This window comes from Vulpes vulpes, chromosome 1, assembly GCF_048418805.1.
Source record: "Vulpes vulpes isolate BD-2025 chromosome 1, VulVul3, whole genome shotgun sequence".
Taxonomy (NCBI): domain Eukaryota; kingdom Metazoa; phylum Chordata; class Mammalia; order Carnivora; family Canidae; genus Vulpes; species Vulpes vulpes.
Genome location: NC_132780.1, coordinates 177,238,005 through 177,260,316, shown reverse-complemented (window position 1 = coordinate 177,260,316; position 22,312 = coordinate 177,238,005). Strand labels below are relative to the sequence as shown.

Genomic DNA, 22,312 nt, shown 5'->3' with positions numbered 1-22,312 from the left:
TTTGGTAAGGCCCTTGTTTTATTTCAAGCATATTCGTAACTAATCATTCTCGGACCAGAATATTCTCTTTGGTGAGGTGTAAGTATGATCCTTCCTGTTTGTGGTTGTTTACTGCATGTGAATATTATGGCTTCATTGGCCCTGCTGGGTCCCTTTAGCAAAATGTCCTGATTAACCAGCTTTCATTTTATGGAAATGAGGATAAATCACTCTATTTACACTTTTATTTTTATTATATGTTTAAGCTCTCTTATCTCTCCAAATTTTTTATGGGAGCATGGTTGTTTAGAATATAGAACTGTTTTTTCAGTAAACCTCAGATACTAATTCTTGCTGCTTGTCCCCTAATCCCTAGCCATCTGGAAATTCTTTTCCAAACAGTCCACCTTATCGATTCTGACTTGCTTAGTAGGATTCCAATCTGTAATGACTTTTACAGATTCTTAGAGTTCCCAGAGAAGACTAGCTTTAGATATTGTATCATGCATGAGGGGCACTGGGGTGGCCTAGTGGTTGAGCATCTGCCTTTGGCTCAGGTTGTGATCCTGGGGTCCTGGGATCAAGTCTCGCATCAGGCTCCCTGCAGGGAGCCTGCTTCTCCCTCTGCTTATGTCTCTGCCTCTCTCTGTGTGTCTCGGATGAATGGATGAATAAAAAATATCTTATATATGAAATTCTGTTTCTGATTGGAAAATCTGGTCTAAAATAATATGTTTTTAAGATTTTTAACTCAGTGATGTTGAGTTTAGGAGAAAGAAAATGTCTTTAACAGAATTACTAATGCTGTATAATGATTGCACACATTATTTCAGGCTCATAAGTGCTTTTGCATAAGTTATCTTCATAAACACAAGAGGTGGATACTATTATCACTCCTATTTTACAGATCAGGCAACTGAGGGTAGAGAGTTAAAATAACCCAGTCAAGATCACGTAACTAACTAGCCGGGAGTCTAGCTGGAGAGTCCACCCTCAATACTGCTCTAAGCAGCTGTACCACATGTCCCTTTAAATGCCCTCTCTTTACAGATAGTAAAATGGGGGACTTGAAGTTTAGGATTTACTGCTGCCTGGGATTATGAAGGCTAAAATGTTGGGAAATTTTAAAAGAAATACCTTTTCTCACATGAGAAGCAGTAAGAGCAGCCTTTTAATGTGCTTCACTCAAGATTATGCCTTCTTCCTAATTCATTACATAACTTGAATGTGAAAAATAATATTAAAGTGTTTAAATATCAAAAGAGAATTTAAATACTTTTTCCAGACATTTAGTTTTCTAAGAAGCAAAAGTATATCAAATTCTCAGAAAGTAAAGAGAGAATTAGTCTTTGATCTTAGCTATATTCAACCTTTTACTTCACTTCTATTATATGCAACCATATTTATATTAAAAAAATGATCTGGATTAAAACTCAAATTTTTAAAAAGATTTTATTTATCTGAGAGAGAGAGAGAGATAGCAACAGAGCAATAGTGGGGAGGAGAGGGAGAAGCAGATTCCCTGCTGAGCAGGGAGCCTGATGAGGGGCTCTATCCCTGGACCCCAAGATCATGACCTGAGCCAAAAGCAGAGGGTTAACCAACTGAGCCACCCAGACACCCCCAAAAAGATACATTTCAATCCTTTTTTTAAAAAATTTATTTATTTATGATAGTCACAGAGAGAGGCAGAGACCCAGGCAGAGGGAGAAGCAGGCTCCATGCACCAGGAGCCCGATGTGGGATTTGATCCCGGGTCTCCAGGATCACGCCTCGGGCCAAAGGCAGGGGCCAAACCACTGCGCCACCCAGGGATCCCCGATACATTTCAATCCTAACCTCTCCTTGAGCTGCAGATCCACCTTTAAAATTGCCATTAGCATAGTTTTACTGGAATCTTCTATAAGAAATCTAAAATGTCCAAAATTGAACTCCCTTCTTGCTAAATCTCCTTCTGTGATGGTGTGACTCTGCTTCCTGCAGTCCCTGCCAGAAATGTGGGCCTCCTTCTTAACTCTCTCTTCTGGCTCACTCCATCCAATCAACCATCCAGTTCTTTCAGTTCAGCCTTATAAACATCTATTCAATCAATTCTCTCCATCTCTTTTGCCACTACCCTGGTTTAGACCACCATCTCCTTTTTTATGGATCTCAATAGCATCTTAACTAACATCATTCCACCTCATCCATCCATCTCCATTCTCCACACAAGACCCAGAGTAACCCTTCCAAACCACCACCATTCTGACCATATCACTGCCTTGCTCAACATCTCTCATAGCTCTCCATTATAGATAACAAACTCCTCAGTAAAGTTTGCAAGAACCTGTCTCCCTGGTTCTTACCTCCCTCTCTAGCTGTGGTTCATCTCTCAACAGAGGTGAACCAGCATGCCCCTATAGTGTATGGTAAATAAGAGGAAACATGAGTCTTTTTTTTTTTTTCTGGTTTTATTTACTTGGGAGAGTGAGAGAGCAAGAGTATGAGTGGGGAGGAGAGGGAGAAGCAGGCTCCCTGCTGACCAGGACCCTGGGGTCACGACCCAAGTAGAAGGCAGAGGCTTAACCAACTGAGCCACCCAGGCACCCCCATGGAACCATGAATCTTGATTCCTTTCTTTGTCAGTTGTTTTCTAAGGGAAATGATAATTTTTTTTTCATTCATCAGTGACTGATAGGGCACCTATTATATGCCAGCAGTGTGCTTAATAAAACAGCTAAAAGGCAGATTCTAGAGATGCAAGGATTTTAGTAATAGAAAATAAAGTACTTTACAGAACTGTAGGAGTTAACTCTTCATGCAATCCATTTTAAACTTTTTGTTGTTGTGAGTCACAAAAAATACAACTCACACTGCAAACTGTCACATAGTCACACCTATAAAAATTACTTTTTAAAGTTTTTTTAAAATTATTTTTAAAGATTTTATTTTTAAGTAACCTCTACACCCAATGTGGGGCACAAATTCACAATCCTGAGATCAAGAGTCACATGTTCCACCAACTGAGCCAGCCAAGTGCCCCTTATAAATATTACTTTTATTTTTTATTTTCATTTTTATTTTCTTTAAGTGAGCTCTATGCCCAGGTGGGGCTTGAACTCACAACCCTGAGACCAAAAGTCACATGTTCCATTGCTTGAGCTAGCCAGGTACCCTATAATTATTACTTAAAAAAGAAATCACAAAGTACTATTCCTTCTACTGCAATGCATTCTAGTATTATTTTCTTTATTTCCTTTTTTAAAAAAGATTTCACAATCCACTAATGGGTCATGACCTGTAATTTGTGAAGCATTGCTGGAGTGAATGAATCCATTGGCCAGATCAAAGCCCAAATCAAGAGTCCGATGCTTAACTGACTGAGCCACCCAGGCACCCCAGCAATTAACCTTACTGGGAGTTTAGGGACTCATAAGTTTGTATCTAAACTCTATGGAACCTTTGTTAATTCAGATGTCATTGGTCTTATCTGGTATCAAGAATCCACAAGTTTTGCCCTTTTGTAGTATTTGAACACTCCAAGAAGCAGGTGGACAAGTCCCTTCCCCATGAAAGGGAGTTGATCTGGCTGCTACACTCAGTGTGGAGGAGAGCATTAACTAGTGTCTCCCTGCCTGGGGTCTTGACATCCCAGCTTCCTCAATGTATACTCAACGTGCCCCTTGCTGCTGGGGCAAGAAGGATCTTTCTAGTCTCCCAAAACTGTGTAAAAAACCTAAGGCCAGGATCCCTGGGTGGCGCAGCGGTTTGGCACCTGCCTTTGGCCCAGGGCACAATCCTGGAGATCCAGGATCGAGTCCCAAGTCGGGCTCCCGGTGCATGGAGCCTGCTTCTCCCTCTGCTGTGTCTCTGCCTCTCTCTCTCTCTCTGTGTGTGTGTGACTATCATAAATAAATAAAAATTAAAAAAAAAAAAACCTAAGGCCTGGGGTGCCTGGGTGGCTCAGTTGGTTAAGCATCTGCCTTTGGCTCAGGTCATGATTCCAGGGTAATGGGATAGAGCCCCACATTGGGCTCCCTGCTCAGCGAGGAGTCTGCTTCTCCTTCTTCCTCTGCCCCTCCCCCCTGCTCATGGTCTCTCACTCTCTCAAATAGATAAATAAAATCTTAAAAAAGAAAAAAACAAAACAAAATTAAGACCCTTCCCCTGAATACCCAACTATAGTAGAGCAATTAGGACCTGGTTCTTCCATGCTAATACAGGCCCAAGATGGGTCCCTCTGGTGTGAAGTTTAAGCCGAAGGCAATCAAGACCCTCAAGAGAAACTTTGGCCCCTCCTGTAACCACACAGAAGAATCTAAATTGGGGGTCTTTCACAGAGTAAGGATTATTACCAGAGATAAACTTTATCCGAGTGACCCATCAGTATGGCAGGGCAAACACCTAATTACCAAATATCTACTTTACTTCTTATCACCCCGTGCAGTGCATTCCTTCCTTCTGAAATTCCAGGTCCCTACCTCCTTCTCCTTAGTTCAGGATGACATACAGACCTCATTTTGCCTGTCTTTGGAGTTTACATTTCTATGTGGATTCCCCATGTGTATGCCATTAAATTTTAGGTGGCCCTTATTAGAAAACCGCCACTGATTGAAAGCCTTTCAAGACCTATTTTCTTTCTGAAGAGTACGTTGTTCAAGAAGCCAAAGTAGGGGCACCTGGGTAGCTCAGTGGTTGAGTGTCTGCCATTGGCTCAGGGTATTCTCCTGGAGTCCTGGGATCAAGTCCCGCATCAGTTTCCCCGCAAGGAGCCTGCTTCTCCCTCTGCCTGTGTTTCTGCCTTTCTTTGTGTCTCTCATGAATAAATAAATTAAAAAAAAAAAAAAGGACAAAGTAAAGACAAAAATATAAGGCAACTCTCCTTTCTGAAAAATTGTATTTGGGAAAAGTTTTGCTTTCTCTTCTGGAATATATATAGCATACATTTTCTTTTAAGAACATCTGCACCTAAACCCAACTTCAACTTCCAGGGAAGTCAGACTGGCCCAGCTGATCTCTCACAAGATGCTAGAAGGTGGATGGAGTATGGCATACCCATGCCTTTTGGTTATTTTGTGCTAAAAGGATAAACCACAGGAAAGTCCAGCACTGCTTTTTAAAAGTTGATGACTTGTCATTCAAAGTTTGTAGACTGGATTTTAATGGGAAGGAGCATAAGGTTGTTTGTTCTAAAGATGTTAATAGTATTACTGAAATGCCTTGGGGCTGCATAATTTCTCCGGGAAGGTCTGTAATTTGTGTATGCACTGAGCATTATCTGTAGACTAAAGAAGTTTTCACATCTTTATGAACAATGACTTTTTTGTACTACTGTGGATACTATAGTGATGAAGAAAATACAAATTTCTTTAAAAGTATTAAACTCGAAGTAATTTTTTTTGCCATTTTGTATTTTCCCAACGAATAGAAACTGAAACTGCTTTCAAGATAGGGAGCAGTTTTTTAAGCTATTCAGGCTAGTTCATAAGTGAACAAGTTTCTTCAATTGGCAAGCGGCTAAAAAGGCTCAGAGGATGATGGATTGGCAATGGCCCGATAGGGGACCTGAAAGAAAAAAGGCATAGACAGAGAGGCAGAGGGACAGTGCTGGGAGAAATAATTAAGAAAGGACCCAGGAGGAGGGAGGAAGAAGACACAGATGCAGGCACATCGTGAGGTACCTGTTCTTTCACCCATGAACAACTAGTTTTATCTTGGTGGCAGGTGTTTCCTTAGAGCTAAGATTAGAAAATGAAATATCTCTTGACCAACTCATCAATCTGTTAGAACTAAGGAGTACGGAATATGAGTATTGCAATTTTTTAAATTTTAAGAGCACTTTTATTATGAGGGGCACCTGACTGGCTCAATCAGAAGAGCGTGTGACTCTTGATCTTAGGGTCATTGAGTTTGAGCCCCAGGTTGGGTATAGAGATTACTTAAATAATTGAAAATAAATAAAGGCACTTTACTATGAAAAACCACAAAAACAAACGCAGTCCCTGCAAATGAAGCAAAACCACAATACTAAGCAGGTTTCTTTTTCTTCATTTCTTTTTTTTTTTTGTAAAGATTTTATTTATTTATATTAGAGAGAGAGCATGCGCATGAACAGAGGGAGAAGCAGAGGGAGAGAATCTCAAGCAGTCTCCCTGCTGAGCACAGAGTCCCTTATGGGGCTCCATCTCACGACCCTGAGATCATGAATGGAGCAGAAATCAAGAGTCTCAGACACTTACCTGACTGAACAACCTAAGCACCCCTCTATTTCCTCATTTCTAATATCAAGAGCTGTAATTTTGGGTAAGGTGTCAGATAAATCAAAATTACGGCTGCAGATTGGATCTCCAAAAAGACAGTAAAAGACAATAAAAATGATTTAAGCAGTTGCAAACAACTGTTTACCACTGTATTTAGAAATTGCTTCTTTGCTTATTAATGGAAAATGAGGTACTTTTAAAACGAGTGGACTACAAGTCGTTTGGTGGAAGGGCCCTACTAAACTAGTTTCACAAGCACTCTACTGGGTTTCAGATAAATTCACATGTGATCTCTTCACAATACTTTCTTCTAGAACACAGTATTAGAAAAGTGTTAACATAGAATTAGCAGGTCAGATATGTCTTGAGCAAATCAGAAACTGAGGAGGATAAAATGAAGAGGTCATTTCACTCCTGGATCTGTCAGCCTGCCACCTGATGGTGGGTAGATGCTGGACCTGCGGTGCAGTAAGGCTGGGCTCACGGGAAACAAGTTCCTTCCTGGCTGACATTTTTGTTCAGGTGAGCAGAGTTTAAACTTGGGTCCCTGATAATGGCCAGCATCTCCTTATATTAATACCAGCTACAATTACATCCCCATTGAATAATTAGTCCCATTTTTCTTATTAATTATTTTAAAGGGGAAATACTGGGGGTGAAACAATAGGAAAACCATGGCAGGTGGGTCTTCTTTTAAGTGAAAAATTGAAAAGTGTCTATTAGAAAATATTCAAAGTAATTAATAAAGTACCTACAATAGAGTCCATATATGACTTTCTGAGGTGTTTTTTCACTTTTAAGTATACTCTAGGAAGGCACTGATGTGAAATTAGTCAATTTACACTATCAATCTAAGTGATAATAGTACTGCTACTTGCAAAACAAGTAATCCAGTTAGCTGATGGCAGATACTTTTATTTTTTTAAAGATTTTATTTATTTATTCATGAGAGACACACAGAGAGAGAGAGAGAGAGAGAGAGGCAGAGACATAGGCAGAGAGAGAAGCAGGCTCCATGCAGGGAGACCGATGTGGGACTTGATCCCAGGACCCCAGGATCATGCCCTGGGCTGAAGGCAGATGCTCATCTGCTGAGCCACTCAAGCGACACCCCCCCTTTTTTTAAAGATTTTATTTATTAGATATTTTTAATATAAAAAGGACTATATACAAAGGAAGCTCAACTCTGTTAAAGTACTAATACTTTATAAATAAAGGCTCAAGGTAAATACACTAAAATGTTGATCATGGCCATTTCTGTGCAGTAGGATTATGGGAGATTTGCATTTTGTTCATATTCCAAATACTGAACAACAATCATGTAAACCTTTATGACCAAGAAGAAAAATCATTTTAAAAAATAAGAAAAGTTTGGGGCTCTTGAGTGCCTCAATTAAGCATGGACTCTTGGTTTCAGCTTTCAGAGTTCTGAGATCAGGCTCTTGATGGGCATAGAACCTGCTTAAGATTCTCATTCTCCCTCACCCTCTCCCTCTGGCTCTAACCACCACCCCACCCCTGCTCACACTTGTGTGTGTGTTCTCTCACTCTCTCAAATAAAAAAATATATATAAGAAAAGCTTTAAATGCTGAAGGATAAATATCTTAAAGTGAATTAACACTGAGGTTCTAAGAAGCATATCCATTTTCAAATAATGGGGAAAAGGCCTGACTTTCCCCAAAATAGCATGATTCCTTGCTAGTGTAGCAAAAACAATCCAGGTTTCAGAGTCAGAAGACCTGGACTTGAATCAGGGTTCTTCCACTTTCTAGACAAGCAACCTCTGATAAGACAATGAAACTTTAAGATTTCAAAGTATTCAAGTCAAATAAAAAAATTAAAAAAAGATTCTAGAAAAAATTGTTTTCATCAATATGATAAAGCAATAATGTCAGAAGCATAAGAACTTGTAGTGGAAAAAACTGAGAATTAAAGTAAATGGTTTTGGGGTACCTGACTGGCTCAATCGTGAAGCATGTGATTTTTGATCTCAGGGTCATAAGTTTGATCTCCATTTTAGGTGCACAAATTAAAAAAAATTTTTTTTTAAAGATTGTATTTATTTGAGAGAGAGAGTGAGAGAGAGAGAGAGCAAGTGCATGAGCAGGGGAGGGGCAGAGGGAGAGGGAGAGAATCCCCAGCAGACTCTGAGCTGAGGGCAGAGCTGGGCTCAATCTTGTGATCTGAGATGAGAGTCAGATGCTTAACTGACTGACCCACCCAGGCACACTCCCCACCAAATCTTCAAAAAAATAAATTGCTCACTTCTCTGAGACCTCAACTGTCTTCACTAGTAAAATGAGTATAAATAATCTGTGCTGTTATCAGTATTGTTCTGAAGAACAAATGAGTTGATGTATGTCAAGTGCCCAATACTGGGCCCCATACACAGGAGATGCTCAAAAAGTATAGTCCTGGCTCTGCTCCCTGGATGCAAATAAAGATGGGTGGGGGATCTGCACTTCAAAGGGCTTCTGTTCTATCTAAGGAAAAGAGGAACTGTATAGGTCAATGATTATAGTTGTGTGTGTGTGTGTTTTTAAGTAGGCATGGAACCCAACTGAGGCTTGAACTCACAACCCTTGAGATCAAGACCTGATCTGAGATCAAGAGTCAGATGCTTAAAGAACTAAGTACCCAGGTGCTGCATTGTGGTTCTAAATAAATACTCTTTTATCTATAAATGTCTCTGCGGAGAGAAATCTTTTCGATTGGCTTAGAGGTCTTTGCTCTTGAGATAAGCTTAAAAACTTTAATATGTGCCCATTAACTAAAGTGTCAGAATAAATTTTTAAAGAACATTTTTATTTATTTATTTATGAGAGCCAAAGACAGATGCTCAACCACTGAGCAACCCAGGGGCCCCTGGCATATGGATTATTTTGAGCTGAAGGCACTTAAGACCCTGGGAGCTCAAGAGAAACTTTTGCCCCTCCCTTAACCACACAGAAGAATCTAAATTGGAGGTCTTTCCCAGATAAAGGGAAGGCATACATTTTATCTGAGTGACCCATCTGTATGGCAGGGCAAACATCTAATTACCAAACATCTGTTCTCCTTATTGCCAGTGAATTGTATTCCTTCCCTCTGAAATCCCAGATCCCTACCTCCTTCTCTCTAGTTCAGGATGACATATAGACCTCATTTTACCTGTCTTTGGAGTCTCCATGTCTCTTTAGATTCCCTGTACATTTGCGATTAAAGTTGATTTTCTCCTGTTTATCTGTCTTGTGTCAATTTGATTCTTAGTCCAGCTAGAAGGACAGGAGTTCTTGCTCCGTGAAAAGGGACAAAGAATTCTTGCTCCTCAACTGGACTCTTTCCACCCCCCACAAGACTGGCTCAGTGGTAATTATAATCTTTCCTTTCTTGGTTAAAGACAAACAAAATTGGGCAGCCCGGGTGGCTAGGCAGTTTAGTGCCGCCTTCGGCCCAGGGTGTGATCCCGGGGTCCTGGGATCCAGTCGGCATTGGACTCCCTGCAGGGAGCCTGCTCCTCCCTCTGCCTGTGTCTCTGCCTCTTTCTCTCTCTCTCATGAATAAATAAATAAAATCTTTAAAATAATCCATATGCCAAATAACACTCAGGGGGTGGGAGGTGGGGGGACTGCTGTCCTGAACCCCCTCAACACCAAGGAATAGACTAGGTGGGGATGCCTTCTACAAATTAAGAGGGACGCCTGGGTGGCTCAGCCATTGAACTTCTGTCTTCACACTTCTAGGGTCCAGGGATCAAATCCCACATTAGGCTCCCTGCAAGGAGGCTGCTTCTCCCTCTGTCTATGTCTCTGCCTCTCTCTCTGTGTCTCTCATGAATAAATAAATAAAACCTGTAAAGTTAAAAACTAAAAAAAGGTTCTTAGTGTTTCCAGAACTGTTTCCTTAGCTATCAAGGAGAATGATAGTACCTATTTCACAAGCCTCTTTACTGTGAGGCCTATTGCACAAGCCACAGGCTTTTGCAGAACTGTCAAGTGTTAAACAATTTGAAGATTTAACACAAAGAATGCATAAATGAATGAAGCAGGGTATCAGGGTTTGGTTTTGTTTGCATATCTCAGCCACTCTGATTATCCATTTGCGGCTCAGAAAACAACATCATGGAATGGCTTCAAAGATACCACCTAATTCTTATTTTAGATATCCTCCATTCCGTCCCTTCCCTCTCCATTTCAGTCTTTACCAACGGTTGCTGGTACAATTCTCTATGTAACAAAATAGAACTTGTCCAGCCAGATTAACCCTGCTTCACCTCACCTAGAATTCCTCCCTTCCCTCTTCATCCTCTTCATCCTCCCCACCGTGCCAATCCCTCCCTGTCTGCCTCAATTCTCACCCCTTCCTTAGCCTTCTAGAACCCATATGTAGCCCTTTCTCTGAATCCCGCTTTCCACAATGAAGCCTATACTGTGTCCTTTGAGGTTTACCCTTATGTATTTGTACACGTTCCCCCCAAATTCAATGTGACTCGCTGTTTTATTCGACAAGTTATAATTTCTTTCACTCCCCTCCCCAGGCTTAAAAGTACCTTGCACCTAATCACATTACTAAAACAAAAAACAAAAAACAAAAACAAAAAAACAAAAAGAAACCCACAAACCTAAATTGCTATAAAAATCCTACTCGGGGGCAGTCCGGGTGGCCCAGTGGTTTAGCGCCGCCTTCAGCCCAGGGCCTGATCCTTGAGTTCCGGGATCGAGTCCCACGTGGGGCTGCCTGCGTGGAGCCTGCTTCTCCCTCTGCCTCTCTCTCTCTTCCTGTGTCTGTCATGAATAAATAAATAAAATCCTTTAAAACAATAAAAAAATAAAAATCCTACTCAATTTCCTTTTATTTTTAAAGATTTTATTTACTTTTCCTGGTTAAAGATTTTTAAAAATTAATTTATTATTATTATTATTTTTTTAATTGGAGTTCAACTTGCCAACATCTGGCTTGTCACCCAGCGCTCGTCCCGTCAAGTGCCCCCTCAGCGCCCGGCACCCGGTCACCCCCACCCCCGCCCCCGCCGCCCCCGCCGCCCCGTGTCCGCTTCCCAGGGTCCATCGGCTCATGACTGGGTTTTGGTCCCGCACTGGCCGTCCTACCGCTGTGGGATGGGCTCCGGGACCGCGCGGCGCCCCTCACCACCCTCCGCGGGGCCGCAGCCTGAGGCAGAGCCGGGCGCCGCCCGCTTTTGCAGGGCCCGGAGCGACCTCCGCGGGGACCGACCGCCACGAAGCGGCCGCCACGTCAGGGCAACTTCACAAACCCGGGCGAGGGCGGGTGACGCAGAGCCGGCGGCCGCGGCGGGGTGGGGCCGGCGGCCAGACGACGAGGCGGACCTGCAGCCCGGGCGCCCCGCTCTGCGACGCCCCGGCCGGCGCCGGCGCCCGCCCGGCCCTCAGGGAGGCGGGGGAGCCGCGGAGGAGGCGGCGCCATCGCGAAGCCCGCGCCCCGCCCGCAGTCCGGGCCGGGGCTGGGCGGCGTCTGCGGAGGCTCCCTCGGCCCGGCCCAATCGGCCCGAGCCGCGCTGACACCCGGGCGGCCGCGGCGCGGAAAGGTGGAGGCGGCGGGCCGGGAGGCCGGAGCCCGGACGGCGATCGGCCATGGAGACCCGCTACAACCTGAAGAGTCCGGGTGAGCGGGGCGGCGGGCGGCGGGCGGCGGGCGGCGGGCGGCGGGCGGCGCCCCTGGGCGGGCCGGGCAGGGCCGGCGCGACCCCCGGCTCCCGGGCCCGGCGCTGCGGTTCCCTCGCGTCCGCCGGCACTCGCCGCTCGGCTGCGGGGCTTGGCGCTCTACGCGAGACCGCCGCCTGCCGGGCTGGTGCAGGCCGCAGGGCGGGCGCCCGCCGCCGACCCCGGGGACCGGCCGCTTCCCCGCGGCGCCCGGACTCTCCCTCCCGTCATCGCGGGCGCCTAGCGCTGGGCCCTGGGCTCCTCGCCAAGAGCAGGTGTCACGGGGATGTCCGTGGGCGGCAGCCTGCCCCTGCGGTCCCGGAACACAGACCGTCGCTGCCCCCTCGCCGCCGCCACGGGACTTTTATTCGCTGTTTGACTCACTTGGCGTGTGAGGACCGGTTTGTTTGAATTTCCCGTTTGCGGCATTTGGGGCGACTGGGATTACAGACATCAAGAAATGCTCTGTTGGAAACCAACGAACCAGCGGGCCCAGAAAACTAGTTAGATGAGCCGTGTACTCTGGGGCTGACCATGATTTTTTTTTTTTTAATTTATTTATTCATGAGAGACACAGAGCGCGCGCGCGAGAGGCAGAGACACAGGCAGAGGGAGAAGCAGGCTCCACGCAGGGAGCCCGACGTGGGACTCGATCCCGGTTTCCAGGATCACGCCCTGGGCGGAAGGCGGCACTAAACCGCTGAGCCACCCGGGCTGCCCCTAAGCATGGTTTTTGCCGTGACGACTAACATGATGATAGATCTCGAGGTTCCGTCATAGAGACTTCCTGTGGTTAGTGCCCCAGCTTCATTCACATCGCAGCCCGAACCATCCCAGCCTCAAGCTCTTCTCTGGTGCATTATAAACATGCAAGAAAAGTTAAGCCACTCTCTCCTATTAAGGCAGGCTGGAAATAAACCACTAGGTTTTGTAAGTGGTATTCATTTTATCTGCACCTTGATAAGTTTGTCAGGAGGGAGAAACTCCGCAGTTCAGCTCTAAATGGTAATCCTAGAATATTAGTGATGGTTTGAGCACATATTGCTGCTGCTTTATGTCTTCCTTCCAAGGAAGCGTCTTTTCCGTAGGAATCAGCAAGATTAGCATCCCGATGGAATAGAGCTGACACTGCGAATCTTTCATCTTTAAGAAATACTTAATGTGTAGGAACTCCAGAAAAGTCTGGGGATATTGATCGAACAGAGTGTTGTTAACTTGAGTGCTGTCGGGCTGAGAAATAGTCTTAGCTGACCAAGTGTGTAGAATGGATCATGATATTTGAGGGTGCATGGACTGCTTTAAAAATCTGGTGAAGGCTTTGGGCTTTCCAAGAAATGCATTCATATAATTTCTCTTAAGAACCCCCAGGGGGAAAAAAGGAAAGTAAAAGAAGAAAGGGGGAAAGAAAACCTTCGCTTTTAGATTAGATGGTAGGATGCTTAAATTGTTTAGATTTTCATAGATTTAAATGAAACTATGTGGGTAAACATGTATGGTGACTCCTTAGAGGTCACATGATACCAAGTTCCTTAGGACAGCTGAGGGACTTAGTGGAGTGTCCAGAGAATAATGCAAATAAAAATAATAGTGCAGTCTCTGGAACGGACAACTGGTGGGTCCCAAGACGTTGTTAAGAGCACTTAGCTCACTTTCGATAGTCATCAGACCTGAGGTTATGAGAAACTTTTAAAATTCTCCAGAATTTTGTGCATTTCCAAAGTATAGGATCTACCAGCTGGCTGAGCTTTGGCCGACATGCCATGTTTATGAATTGCTTCCTCTTTTTTGGTATCATTTCCTCAAAGGTGGTGTTGCTGTTCTATACAAGATGATTTTTAAAAATCTTTTTTGTTTGTTTGCTTTGTTGTATGGATCATTTCGAGTTCATAGTGAAGGTGAATTAGATGACATATGGGATGCACTAGAAATGCTAGGAGGCACGATGAAAATGCTTCCTTCCTTTGTTTTATTTTCAGTGCTGTGATATTTTTGGAGCAATGCATATGTGGAAAAAAGTGGTTAAAAGCACTGCACAATGTAAGAGATATAACCCTTTCTCTCTAATGTGGAATTGTCTTAGAGGTATGGATGGTTCAATTAAGAGAATACCCATAACTGGTTAAGGGCCAGTGTGCTAGCATGTGGATGGTAATTTGTTCATTTTGTAAGTGGGAAAACTTAATTTTTTGTGACTTTTCTGGAATGGACTTGTGGCGATGGGCAGAGAGCTCTGTAGAGAGCCACCTCATAAGCCTCTGACTTAGCCTCTCAATAGTTGCACTGCCTCAAGCTCCCTGGTCCCTTTTTGGGTCTGCTCTGGCCAAGGCAGTAGGGTCTCACAGTACAAAGTAGGGAGACCCATGTGTAAAGGATCTCTTGTGGCAGCTTTCTCCAGAAGGGGCCTATTGGTATGTTTAGCAGGTGATTGGTATGTAAGAAACGAGTGCAAAGGATCCTACTATCTCCACCAAAAACCTGGGAGCTTCTCCTACCCATGCCCTTAGTATGAATTTCCCACAGACTGAAAAAAATCTCTAGAAGGTAATGAACTGAACCCATCAATTTATTCTCCTCCCCCAAACTTGCACCCCATCCCTTATTCCAGGGGTTAATAGCAACTAGGTACTTGGAGGAATCATCTTTGATCTCTTGGTCTACTCCTTTACTTCACCTCCTAGCCAGGAACAAACACACACACACGCACACGCACATACACAGGCATTCTCACATGGTACCAGTCCACACAATAAGTATTTATCTATTCAGTCACTATTGTCACCAGATCCAATAAAACAAAATAAAACAAAACTGATTAGATCACTCCTCATACTGAAAAATTTTCAGGAGCTTTCTCATACCTAAGGATAAAGTTCAAAGTAAAGTGTTTAGCTTGACCTACAGGGCTGCTCATTATTTGATCCTTGCCTTTCTCACCAACCTAGTTTCCCACAACTGCTCCTTTGCCTTTTTTTTTTCTCCTTTGCGTTTTTGCCATGTATCCATTTTTCCAAGTGACTTTCTAGATGGAGCAACTCTTCTCACCTGTATGCCCTGATATATTTTTTAAAGATTTTATGTATTTATTCATGAGAGACAGAGAGAGAGAGAGTCAGAGACACAGGCAGAGGGAGAGGCAGGCTCCATGCAGAGGGCCTTGATCCCAGGTCTCCAGATCACACCCTGGGGTGAAGGCAGCGCTAAACCACTGAGCTACCCCGGCTGCCCTATGTATGCCCTGATAAAGACCTGTTTGGAATCTCTGCTTGGAATGGCTTCCCTTTAATCCATCTGAAATTCCTATTCTTCAAGCTTCTTTAAGGTTCAGCCTTGTTTAGCTGACCACTATGTAGACTATAAGGTAGTCCCTGTATTTGTACATATGTCGTGTTTGTATTATAATTGTTTTCATATCTTTCTCACTCTGAGCTATTTGAAGGCAAGAAGCAGGTCTTGGTTATTCTTCTGTCTGCATCACTCAGACATTCTTTAAATGTTGAATGGATACCTTTGTAGGGTCATTTGGGGCAGAAACACTAGTCCTTAAACATTTGCTTAAAGGCCTTCACTATGGGAGCAGGAAGAGGCACTTGGGGAGCAAACATTGGATTCATGTCCTCAAAATACCTGATCCTGCGTCCTATCTATGCTTTGGAGATTGATTATATTAAGATATTTGCTTTCCAAGAGAAATTAGATCCATGAGAGACAGCAGCCTGTAAAAGATCTCTTTAGCTAGAGCTTTGTCTCCAAAGCCCAGTGTAAGCCTGGTGTGGTGGAGCCTGGACATGGGAGATGCTTGGGCCCAAGGAGCCTAGAGCTTGGATCTAGAGTGATTATGTGGCCTCCATAGAAAAGAACAAGAGCAGGCATGCAGGTGCTCCCCACCTCTTTCCCTTCCCTGGCACATCTTATCTCACCATGGTAGAAGAATTTCTTGAATAATCTTGCAAAGATAAGAGAGCAGTTGATCAGAAGAAGTTTTCTAACAATGTGATAGCAAGAGATGAAGTATCAGGAGTGGCAGATTATGCACTAGCCCCGGTTGCCAGGCAGTATTTTGAAACTTGACTGTTCCATAGCAGTAATATTTCTCCTTGGGAACCAGAGAGCCATGCTATGAAGCCAACTGCATATGTTCGTTGCTTGGTTTTGAACCAAGGAGAGAGCCTTATATCCCAATCTATTTCTGACTTTAGTAACTTGTGATCATGGAAGGGGGAGGGAGAAAGGAGAATTATATGAAGAAATCATTGACTCCCATTCACTAGGTACAAACATTGAAGAAGAATAAAATTATGTGATTTATTTAAGGATTTAGAGCCAGAAGTTTGATGCAGCTCTAATTTGGAGTCCATATTTTTTTGCACTACGGTATTTGTAATATATGTAAATGTAGGGAAAAAATTATGAAAATACTAAACTAATATTACCTACTATTTGACTGTATGGCCTGTTATGGCTATATCAGCTAGTAAAATCAGCATGCTTAGTTGTTGAGCAAATGATTGTTCCTTTAAATACATTCTTAAATCAATTCTGACCCTTTCTTACATCTCTCATAATATTGAGGTACTACTGGGTGTTTATTTTCTTCTCTCCTATTGAACTGAGCTGAGTGGGAGAGAGGCAGAGAAAATGTGGTAAGGGTATGGAATGACATAAAATCTGACTTCTTCAGCTTATTCAGCCAACTGTTGAGGAATGAAGGAAAAACAATCTCCGTGGCATCTTTGGTTGCCAACAGCAGCCAAATAAATTAACTTCATGACAGATTCCAAAATTTAATTTAAGTCTAATATTAATTTGAAAGAATGATATTTTTGTGTGGCTCTAAACCAGAGTTTTTCCATCTTTGTTCCATGGGACGCTTCCATAGACTATGGTCGAACAGCCCTTCCATGCTGGCTTCTTTTTTTTTTTTTTTTAATTTAAGATTTTATTTATTTATTCATGAGAGACACAAAGAGTGAGGCAGAGACACAGGCAGAGGGAGAAGCAGGCCCCATGTAGGGAGCCCCATGTGGGACTGGGTTGAAGGAGGCGTTAAACCGCTGAGCCACCCGGGGCTGCCCCATGCTGGTTTCTTCAATCAGAGCAGCTCTGTTACCTCTTTTACACACTGAGGTTCTCATGAAGCTTTTTTTTTTTAACAAAGGATTTTATCTTATTGTCAGATAAGTTTGAAAACCATTTTAATTAGATGCTTAGAGATTTTTGAGGGGATGATAGTAAAATTCAAGCAAACTAATATTTGAGTGCTTACTGTTTGCTAAGTCCTGAGGAGCCTGCAGTGAAGTAAATTGTTTAACAGGAAAGACCGGGGTTAAGTAATTACAGGTGAGATCAACTTTATAAAAGATAAAATATAGAGTGTTATGAGGGCTTCCAGCAAGGAGACTCAAACTAGTTTCTAGGGTAATGGCTTCCAAACTTGACAGACTATGAGAATAACTTGAAGTATTTCTGGTCTCCACTCCCCTCCCAGGATTCCTCAAATTTTTATCTGTCCCAGTGGGAATCTCTAGTTATTCTGCAGCGTGTACAAGGGAAAGTGTCAGGGCGACCTTCCTGAGAAAGCTTATTATTTTTTCTTTAAGGATTTTAATTATTCATGAAAGACACAGAGAAAGAGGCAGAGACACAGGGCAGAGAGAGAAGCAAGGTCCATGCAGGGAACCCAAAGTGGGACTGGATTCCGGGACTCTGGGATCACACCCTAGGCTGAAGGCAGGCGCTCAACCACTGAGCCACCCAGGCGTCCCTCTGAAAAAGCTACTCTAAAGCCAGTCTAGATGATGAGATGGAGAGTGGGAGTAGGAACAGTATTGCAAGCTGAAGAACAAGAGTAGAAAATATATGTACATATTATTTTTAAAGATTTTCTTTTTTTTAAAGATTTATTTATTTATTTATTCATTCATTCATTTATTTATTTATTTGTGATAGACATAGAGAGAGAGAGGCAGAGACACAGGAAGAGGGAGAAGCAGGCTCCATGCCAGGAGCCTGACGTGGGACTTGATCCCGGGACTCCAGGATCGCGCCCTGGGCCAAAGGCAGGCGCTAAACCGCTGAGCCACCCAGGGATCCCCTAAAAAGCTTTTCTTTATTTATTCATGGGAGACATAGAGAGAGACAGAGACACAGGCAGAGAGAGAAGCAAGCTCCATTTAGGAAGCCTGATGTGGGACTTGATCCCGGCAGTACAGGATCACACTTTCAGTGAAAGGCAGACACTCAACCGCATAGCCACGCAGGCGTCCCCATATATGTACCTATTGAGACACATTTTCCCTCCATGCTCTGGACAGGAGGCTTTGTTCAATTCTTTGATTCCCCCACCACCTGCCCTAAGACTACAAGCTCCTTGGTAACCAAAACTATTTTATTTTGGTTATAGCTGTAACATCTAGTATGAACTTAATAAATATTTGATGTTCAAATACTTCCATCAAGTGAGCAAAGTCTGTGCCTCTAGAGACCTAGTTCAGTGCAGGAGATGGAAAAAAATTAGTAATTATGGAATAGGATAGTGACTTAACTTTTCCCCCCACTTAAGAACTCTTGATTAAAATGAAATTTTATGCAGAAGTCTGATACTTACTGAACTGTTTGGTTCTGTGTATGTAGGAGGTTTTCTCAGTTAACTTCTTTCCCCATAGCATTCCAATCTAAACTTCCATATATTTTACTTTTATTGTTTCCTCTGTGTATTCATACTCATGCATACTTCCTACTATCTTTTTTTTTTAAGATTTTATCTATTTATTCATGAGAGACACACACAGAGAAGCAGAGACATAGAGGGAGAAGCAGGGTCCACGCAGGGAGCCCGATGTGGTTGATCCCTGGGACTCTGGGATCACACCCTGAGCCAAAGGCAGATGCTCAACCACTGAGCCACTCAGGCGTCCCCCTACTCTCTGAAAGATGTCAGTACCTGATCCCTTTTCTTTTCTGTCTGCTCTCAGGTTAGGTGCCACTTGATTACATACTTTTCTTATAGCGCTTGTTGAACCACATCAGCTGATCCAGTAAGTCAGCTTTCCTCCCATCCCTGAGCTATCAACCTACCAGTTGATTTTCAAGCAGAGTTTTGGTGAGCCTTGGACTACCTGGTTTTTCCCTGGCTTTGCTCTCCTACACCAGTATCGTGACATTTTTTAGCATCCAAAACTTGAGGTGAAAGGGGCTGGGATCAAAGGATTGATCTTTGAGAGCCAAGAGGGAAGGAAAGAGGGTACAGATACAGATAGGATTGTAGGTTGTGATAGGCTGTCAACAGTCATTTATCATGGAAGTAAAAGGCTTTGCCATTAACTCCAAGAGGTGGAAGAGAAGGTGAGGAGAAAACAGGTGTGAAATAGTCTTGGGGTACTAGTTGGAGTGGGCTGGTGAGCTTACTAGAGAAACTGAGGAATATTAGGTAGCATTGTGTCCCAGTGGAGGTTGTAGACTATAATGGCATCAATGTTCCTGCTTCTGTGACTTCCCTCACCCTCCTTTCAGTAATACCCAGCTGTTTGGGTATAGGTACCAAATAAGAAGATGGTGGGGTTGGGTCAGCTAGAATTGAATTTTATTAGGGATTGTGAGAAAAGAACTCCTAAGAGCCAAGTGTGTGGATAAAGAGAGAAGCAAATATAGGTGTAGGTGAGCACAGGAAGTTATGGCGTCAGTGGATTGAAAGTTTTAAGTTGAGTCATTTCTTTTTTTTTTTTTTTTAAGATTTTTATTATTTATTTATTCATGTGAGACAGAGAGAGAGAGAGAGAGAGAGAGATAGAGAGAGAGAGGCAGAGACACAGGCAGAAGGAGAAGCAGGCTCCATGCAGGGAGCCCAACATGGGACTCAATCCTCGGTCTCCAGGATCACGCCCTGGGCTGAAGGTGGCGCCAAACTGCTGAGCCACCTGGGCTGCCCCAATTTGAGGCATTTCAAAAAAGGAACTCAAGGGCACCTGGCTGGCTCAATCAGTAGAGCATGGGACTATTGATCTCAGGGTCATGAGCTCAAGCCCTACATTGGGCATAGAACTTACAAAAAAAAAAAAAAAAAAGCAATTCTGTTAGAACTGTGGCGTTTCAGTGACCTCTGGGGACCGTTCCATTTAGATTAATGCCAGATGGTGGGTGGAAATTCCCAAAAGATGGAAGATATGGGGGAGTCTACTGTTCATAAACATGAATTACAGAGGGCATGTTTTTGTTAAGATAGGCATTTTAACAAGATAGAGTTAGACTGCCTGTGTTAGAATTCCAGCTGTCATTTACTAGCTGTGTGACCTTGGACAAATTATTAATTTCTCCATGTTTCCATTTCTTTGGAAAATGGGAATTAAAAATAGTACCTATCTCATAGCATTGTTTTGGGAATTAGATGAATTAATGTTTGAGTGCTAGCACATAGGAAACATATGTAAGTACTTATTAAATAAAAATAGTACTGCCCTAAATATTTAATTTAATATATAATTCTTCTAATGCCAACCTGCCATGTCCTTCCCTTCTCCAATTATTACTGTTATCTCATAATTAAACTTTTATCATATACTCAGTTGAACTAGTCCTCTACACATATTTTATTGAAGTAGGAACTTTTTCATTAGGTTTGTAAATCTGTACTAATGTCTTGGTAAAGTGTATTTTAAATGTCTCTATCTTATAAATTTTATTTTAGCTGTTAAGCGTTTAATGAAAGAAGCAGCAGAATTGAAAGATCCAACAGATCATTACCATGCACAGCCATTAGAGGTTAGTTTCCATTTTTTACATCTGGATTTTAATACCTTAATATTTTAAATGAATTCCTTAAATTGTTTTTTCATTGCTTTGAGTCATTACAGATGTGTTTGATATGGTTTATTGATATATTTTACTCCCTGTATTTTCTTAGTACTTATTCCATTAGCCATTCAGAATCTCACTTTTTTTTTTTTTTTTAAGATTTTATTTATTTATTCATGAGAGAGACAGAGAGAGAGGCAGAGACACAGGCAGAGGGAGAAGCAGGTTCCATGCAGGAAGCCCGATGTGGGACTCATTCCCGGGACTACAGGATCATGCCCTTGAGCCAAAGGCAGACGCTCAACCACTGAGCCACCCTGGCATCCCAAGAATCTGACATTTTAGAAACAAATTTCCAGTCTCTATAAAATGGTCTTAAATGCTAAGGTTTTTAGTTTTAGGTTGTAAGTATGAGGGAGAGAGGGGTAATGGAAAGAACCCCAAGCTCTATAGTTTGGAAGACCTGGCCCCTTGAAGGGACCTCTGCAGCTAGTTTGGGCTTCTTGTACAAACATCTCTGTTTCTTTTCAGTCTTCTCATCTGTCGGAGAGGATATTTAAATGTGTTCAGTCTGGTTTCCATGATAATGAGAATAAAATATAATAAAGTGCAAATATTTTGTACACTGTAAACTGTAAAATACTTGGGGACTCTAAGATGATGATAGTATATTTATTAATATTACTGACTAATAAATAAGCTCTTGAGCATCTATAAGGGATGATTTTTTTTTTAAGATTTTTTATTTAGTTATTCATAGAGACAGAGAAAGAGGGGCAGAGACACAGGCAGAGGGAGAAGCAGGGTCCACTCAGGGAGCCTGATGTGTGACTTGATCCCGAGTCCCCAGGATCACACCCCGGGCTGAAGGCAGTGCTAAACCACTGCGCCATCAGGGCTGCCCTGAGGGATGATTTTTTTTTTTTTTTTTGGTGAGGGATGATTTTTTAAGGTTTGTTAAAATAATACACATTTACAGCAATTATTTGATTATATAATAACTTAGCTTAATTAAATATGTAATCTAATTTAACTTAGCTTAATTATGTAATGTAATTTATGAATATATAACAATGCTCAGCTGTTTTTAAATGTATTTGTTTAAAAAAGCTTTTAGGGGCACCTGGGTGAGTCAGTCAGTTGAGCATTTGCCTTCCACTCAGGTCATGATCCCAGGGTCCTGGGATCTAGCCCTCTACTGGGCTCCTTGCTTAGTGGGGAGCCTGCTTCTCTCTTTCCCCTCTGCCTGCAGCTCTCCCTGCTTGTGCTCTCTCTATCAAATAAATAAATAAAATCTTAAAAAAAAAAAAAAGATTTTAACTCTTGTGGGACATGAAAACTAGATCAGATAGCTTTTATTTATAACTTTTTTTTAAAAAAACATTTTATTTATTTATTCATGCAAGACACACAGAGAGAGAGGCAGAGACACAGGCAGAAGGAGAAGCAGGCTCCATGCAGGGAGCCTGACACGGGACTCCATCCCGAGTCTCCAGGATCATGCCCTGGGCTGAAGGCGGCACCAAACTGCTGAGCCACCGGGGCTGCCCTTATTTATAACTTTTATACTTGAGTTATTTTGTGCATTAGAAGCTATTCTAGTAATAATTTGAAACATTTAATTTTTATCACCCAGGAATATTTCTGGT

General features: G+C 42.6%; 1 protein-coding gene across 1 annotated transcript in view; it reads left to right on the top strand.

Annotated features, from left to right (window-relative positions):
• Nucleotides 1–11,638: 11,638 nt before the first annotated feature.
• UBE2J1 (ubiquitin conjugating enzyme E2 J1) overlaps nucleotides 11,639–22,312 on the top strand; it is a 28,644-nt gene continuing 17,970 nt past the window's right edge. Inside the window, exons 1-2 of the mRNA XM_072737145.1 lie at nucleotides 11,639–11,838; nucleotides 20,557–20,630. Coding sequence (XP_072593246.1) covers nucleotides 11,808–11,838; nucleotides 20,557–20,630 — 105 coding nt within the window. The 5' untranslated portion in view covers nucleotides 11,639–11,807. The remainder of the gene's footprint in view (nucleotides 11,839–20,556; nucleotides 20,631–22,312) is intronic.